Consider the following 6319-nt stretch of genomic DNA (forward strand, 5'->3'; position numbering starts at 1 on the left):
GTTTGTTTTTAAAAAGATGTTTTTTCCCAACTGTATTTTATACACACAGACAATCTTAAAGTTCTTCCTCAGAACGCAGAGGTAGAAAGCTTTCTCCCAGGACAACGGGGTGATTCCTGGGAGAACTCAGCTATTCCCAGCAGCGTGAGAGAGATGTATGTGTCTTGTAGTAGCCATAATTGCTTGGGGCTCATTTTCTACCAAGTAATTCTTTGGCTTGTAATCACTGAAGGGCTGTAATTTTTTTGGTTGGTTGGTTTGTTATTGGGATGGCAGTGGATAAGCAAGCTGTGTTTCCTCTCGGGTGTAGAGATGTGTTTCTTTTTGCTTCCAACTTGCCCTCTCCCCCCCGCCCAGTTATGGTCCGCACTTGTGCTTACTACTTCTACACTGACTGCTTCCTTCGTTCTCTGTGTTTACTCTGCAGAGAGCGCGTAGGACTAAAAAAATACATATGTACATAGAATACTTTTTAATTCTCCTATTGTGGCCATGAATTTCCCCCTCAACCAGTTGGGGCCCACAAATGCTCTAGTTGATGTCTTTTTCCCTGTCCAGGTTTACGCACACTGTGCCAGTGGTGTTTACGTTCTGCACTGATGCAGTTAAGTGTGATCATGAAGAAAAATACTGTTTGCTTCAGCCTGAAGATCAGCAGTTTTTGTGAACAATTGCATGGATCCGCTAATATAATAGTTTTAGTGTCCTTCCCAGATGCAATAGAATGAACTGTGATTTTTTTCATGTATTCATATGTAAATCATAGTTGTCTGTACCTATATATATACATATGGTTTCCCTTGAATGTTTGGTATAGAAAGAAAATTATTAAATAAGCTAATCTTTAAGATACTATTCATCCATTCATGAAATTATTAATCTGTTTATAAAACCATACACAAAAATTAAAGATGTCCAAACAAATTGGATTATATTGAAAGACAAAATTTTAAGTGCTAAATGTGAGATATATTATCAAGCCCTGTGAGGAATCAAGTGAACGAAACTCAAGGATGCACACCTTCAACAGATTTTTCCCGGTAATGCTTTTTAGCCAGGTTTTTAAATAAATATTAATTTTAAAGGGTTGTTCCAGGATAAAATAGCTCACCTTTAATAAAGTGAGATTTGTTTTTCAAGCTGGAAAACACCTCCTTTATGTCCTTATCCTTAGCATTCTGTGCCTGTGAAATAAGGTGAGGAAAATGATAAGAAAATCAAGAAGAAGATACACCTTAAAGGTCTTACAGCAAATTTGTTATTCTAGTGCTGTATTTTCTTGCAGCATTTTTCTGTCAGATCTCTCAAGTGATCAGGATACTTTCCAGTTTTTTGTTTTATGTGTGTTGGTTTTTTTTTTAATGTTGAAGCTTAGTGAATTAGTACATGAGGGTTAAAGTATTACTGTTTTGTGCCTCTCTTGTGTCTAGCAACATTGTAGCATTAATGAAAATCATAATGAAATTTAGGGGGATATTAAGACTCTATAGGACTGAAGTTCTTCCTACATGTTTGGGTAAATCTGTAGAATCATTGCAATAAAATAGTTTTATTGTGTATAATTTTACTTAGCAATTTTATACAGTTGCATTCATAGTCTTCTGACTCTATAGAAGAATATAATACAAATTCCATTTAGTAACATTCATCTAATTCTAGTGGTTTTTTTTTTTCTTCTTCTCTAGGGTGTACCTCAGTTACCATGTGCCAAAGCATTGTATAACTACGAGGGAAAAGAACCTGGAGATCTTAAATTCAATAAAGGAGACATCATCATTTTGCGTCGACAGGTGGATGAAAATTGGTATCATGGAGAAGTCAATGGCATCCATGGCTTTTTTCCTACCAATTTTGTTCAGATTATTAAACCTTTACCTCAACCTCCGCCTCAGTGCAAAGCACTTTATGACTTTGAAGTAAAAGACAAGGAAGCAGATAAAGACTGTTTACCATTTGCAAAGGTAAAAACAGAATAAAACTTATTATTTTCTTTTAATAATTTCATTCACTTGGATAAGAAACAATAAGACTGTTCTGTAGTCTTGTCTGCATTTTTTTTTTAAATACGAAAAGGGCAAGTAGTTCTGCAGGTATTTCTCCTATGTTGTTTAGTTTTGCCTGCTTTCTCTTCCTAAATTACAGATAATTTCTCTGAGGTTTTGTTTTTGAGAATGCAGTTTTTCATAATTGCAGTAGTAATGGTCTTAATTTATGAGAAATAACCTATGTTATGAATTAAGTGTTCCATCTTCGAAAGAAATGCTTATTTTAAATTTTTGAGTTGGTACTGTTTTCAGCTTTGCATTTAGTCAGTGACATTTTTAGGATCTAGATACTAGGCACAAAGTACTACTAAACTTTGTCGTTCTATAGTATTACTAATTGCCTTTTGGAAAATATGATGTTTCTTCTGTTCTTGTTTCTATTGTGATTAATTTTCTGTTTTGCAAGGCACATAATGATACAGAGTTTTAAAAGGAATCCTTTTTTCCAGTCTGATTCTTTAGTTTATCAAATTGCACAAAAATGTTGCAAGATCAAATGTGAGCTCATAGCTTTTCTACCCTTGCCTTTTGAAAATGAAAAGGATGGCCAAAATTCTAAAAAAGAAGGATATTAACATGTGGACGGACAGTGGTTATTACAAGACAGAACAGCAGTACTGTTGAGGATGATTGGCATTAGCTTGCATATTTTGATTAACTTGTTGGCAAACTGTTTTGTTTTTTTCAAATCTGCACTGTTGCTTGAGTAAGCTTATCTGTTTCCAAATATTTTAACTTGCGTATGGAACAATTACATATCTCGTATAAGCGAGAGCAGTGTCTAATGTGCACATCAACCCTTTTTTTATGTAACGTTCTCAAAACCATATCTATCCCAAATGCTCCATGTAGATGTGAAAGAAATCATATCACTTACCAGTGTTCTTGAGTACTTAAGTAGGAAAGCAACATCTAGGGAAGAGGAGGTAATGAGTCAGTTGAGAAGGAAAAAGATTGTAGTTCTGTTGATGAATACCAGGGACTTAAAGGGGGATTGATGAATACCATGGATTGAACACAGCGGGAAGCCTGGCAGTAAGGGTGAAGTCAGATGGCTGAGACTAGCTGTGGACAGTTAGCTGAACTCTGACAGAATAGGAAAAGGAAGGCTGGAACTGACTTCAACCCCCAAAGCGGCATGTTCCTTTTACAGAGTGCCTTCTCTGCTGTTCTTGTCCATGTACCACCTTCTCTGATTACCTGTGCGTAATGGAGGGAAATTAAATTAGAAGTTTAATTAGAGCTCGGAGACATAATCACTGCATGTTCACACAGGATGATGTTCTGACTGTAATTCGCCGCGTGGATGAAAACTGGGCAGAAGGAATGCTGGCTGACAAGATAGGAATATTTCCAATTTCATACGTTGAGGTGAGTAAAGTTGGGCCCTCAGTAAGGTTGTGCCCACTGTGTATTTCATCTTCTAAAAGGAAAAATAATCAGTACTGGTGATGATTCTAAAATAACCTGAGGTATAAATAGTCTAAGACCTAAAATAATCTAAGATCTGTGTGCTTAGTTTGGGAAGGTTAATTACCTCAGCAGTTGAACCGCTGATTTTTACTTAGCTATTTGATACCTGTTTTCATTAAATAGAATTGGAATGAAAGTACTTAGAGGCAGTCACTGTGTTTTCTTGTTAATATTGGAGTCATGCAGTCAATCACAAACCACACTTAACTGCAAAATGAAAGCAATCAGCAAGTCAGAGAAATTGTAATCTTTGCACTGTCCTTTATACCTGCCTCTCAAAACCAAATTAGCAGAAGAAAGTCAGAGAATATAGGCTGTTGTTAAGCAGGTAAAGCATTGACATTTACATCCAAAAGACCCTTATGTAAAATCTTCTGTGTCTTCCTGCATTTCTCATACGTGATATGATAATTTACAGTGAGAGGTGGCAGTTGAGAGTTTCCCCAACCTTTTAAGGTTTACGAGTTGAAAGACATAGGTGATGTGATTATGTGACAGTGATTATTAAAACTTGCATTACAGAAAGATATAGAGGTTTGGAACAGTGTTTGTCTTTTTCTGATAGGTATGCTATGGATACTTGGTAAGGTACACTTCTCCCACTGAAGAGATTTCATTTAAATAAGTGAGGCATAACAGTGAAAAAAAAAAAGTATTTTCACATGACCTGTGGGATGACAATATGTACCTCAGGTCACAGAAGAAATGTGTAACCATACTAAGAATCAAGTCAGGTTTTATTAATTCAATTTCTGAATACCCTGATGAGATGGGAACTTAATTCAAAATTGCTATGTTCAGCCAACATAGAATTTTTTTTTTAAGGGAAGATATGTCTATTCATTTTTATAGGTTGATGTAAGGATCTGTATACCTGGGGATAGAAATTTTCACATGACTGAAAAAACAGCAATGAAAGGGTTTCAACCTGCTTAGTGCAATTCTGGCTTCAGTTTAAGAAGTTTTTTTTAAGAATTTAAGAATAACTTCAATTTAAGAAGTTCTTGCCCCTGGCTGTTCATTCCTAGCTCCTTGTAATTAACTGCCCCTTCAGTTCAGCCAGTAAAGGTTTTTGTGGTGCTTTTTACAACAAAATCACTTTACTTTGCCAAGTTAGAGAAAGCCCTTTCCTTGGGCTGCTGCTTGGGCTAACTATTTTGATAACAACTCTGTTTCCATCTCCTACAAAAGTTTGCAAAACAGAGATATACTCTTGGAAAAAAATACATTAAAATGATACTCAGTCACAAAATGTATTTCACTGTTGATGTTTTTAGACAAATTCCATAAGAAAACATATCTTCAGTTAACCCTTTTAGAACAGGTACAAGCACTTGTGTACACACTCACAAACCCACACGAAGATGATATGGGAAATCTAGAGTGATAAATAATACCCAAAGAGATATTTCAGATCAGATAGAGATCAGATAGGGGTTTTTTTCAGTATATACTAAACTGAAACATGTTGTCATGAAGAGCAGTGAGATACGCAGGAAACTATCAATTTGAATTTTGAAATACCCATTTTCTGAGATTATATAACTGTTGTTCTGGATAATATGCAAGAGTTGATACAAACAAGTATATCAAACCATTCTTACTTGTGTTGTTAAGACAGACGCCAAAGATGAGAAGTAATTCATATTTTTGAGGCATCTTTATATAGTTTTTTTAGTTCTATTTCCCAGTCCTGTAATCATTGCCTATTTTTGTCATAATGTGTACGTTAGTCCACATCCTTTTTCTTTTTTTTTAATGTGCATTAGTAGCCGCATTTACTGGAGATTTTCTGAAGTCATTAACTTTAAAATGAGTGTAGTCTGTGATGTTTGTTCTGTAGTATAGGTCTGAAATTTGCAATGTTTCCTGTACGATGAGGTCACAGAATAAACTTTAGGTATGTTGAAGTCCATGAAAAATTCTGATTATATTTGAGGACAGCTTGTTACCTGGAAGACCATTTTATGATTCAATGATTGCTTGATTGCTTGTCTGCTCTATTCTTTTATATCACTTTCACTTACTAAATTTGTGGTAATAATAAAAGCTAAGATCGAAAACATTTGGGAGGAATTTTTATAGTGATTCCATTAAAAGTATAGTTTGTTAACTGAGTCACAAAACATTACGTCTTTAGCTGTAAACACCTAGCATTGTGAAATAATTACTTCTATCTGTAAATTAAAAATAAATAATGCAAAACATTGCAAAAAATTAAATTTTGCTTTCTAAGAAGTGCTAAAACCAAAGCAGCCCTCCAGTTCTACTAGAGTAAGACTTGATTTAACATATCTAAATTACTGGACTTTTGACTGATGGAATTTCAACACCCTTGCATTAAAAGCAGGTCAGCCAGGCTCTTGCACAGTGACGAAATATGATGCAGTGAGTCTAGAAACTGTATGGTTAAGTTCATAACACTCTTGTTTATCTCTGTTCCAAAAAGAAAGATTAATCAGAACTAAACAGATACTATTGGAATTTTTCTATGTGGAGTATAGTTCTGGATACAATATACATTTCTTAGAAAAACCTCAAATTTGACATTTTGATGTGGTTTAACACTTAGTAAACACACCGCAAATGTAAAAAGTATTTAAATTTTTACAAGTTATTCATCACTCATACAGAATAAGTAGAAAATACAAACGCCCAGAATAGCAGAAGAAAAATCAGGGAAAAGGAATCACTTTTCAATCAAAGCGTCAGTAGAAAATAACAACTTTTGTTTTCCCAAGTTAACGTGAACAACTGGGAAACACCTTTGTGTTTGGTATATACTTATACCAAATATAAGT

The 6319-nt window shown here is 34.8% G+C and overlaps 1 protein-coding gene across 1 annotated transcript in view; it reads left to right on the forward strand.

Moving 5' to 3' along the window:
• Nucleotides 1-3416, forward strand: part of LOC104618528 (E3 ubiquitin-protein ligase SH3RF1-like) — a gene marked incomplete at its 3' end in the record, with an annotated part of 53551 nt that extends 50135 nt beyond the window's left edge. Inside the window, exons 2-3 of the mRNA XM_010284153.1 lie at nucleotides 1686-1961; nucleotides 3321-3416. Of these exons, the coding sequence (XP_010282455.1) occupies nucleotides 1686-1961; nucleotides 3321-3416 (372 nt within the window). The remainder of the gene's footprint in view (nucleotides 1-1685; nucleotides 1962-3320) is intronic.
• Between the last annotated feature and the right edge of the window lie 2903 nt (nucleotides 3417-6319).

Source organism: Phaethon lepturus, unplaced genomic scaffold, assembly GCF_000687285.1.
Source record: "Phaethon lepturus isolate BGI_N335 unplaced genomic scaffold, ASM68728v1 scaffold21653, whole genome shotgun sequence".
NCBI lineage: Eukaryota > Metazoa > Chordata > Aves > Phaethontiformes > Phaethontidae > Phaethon > Phaethon lepturus.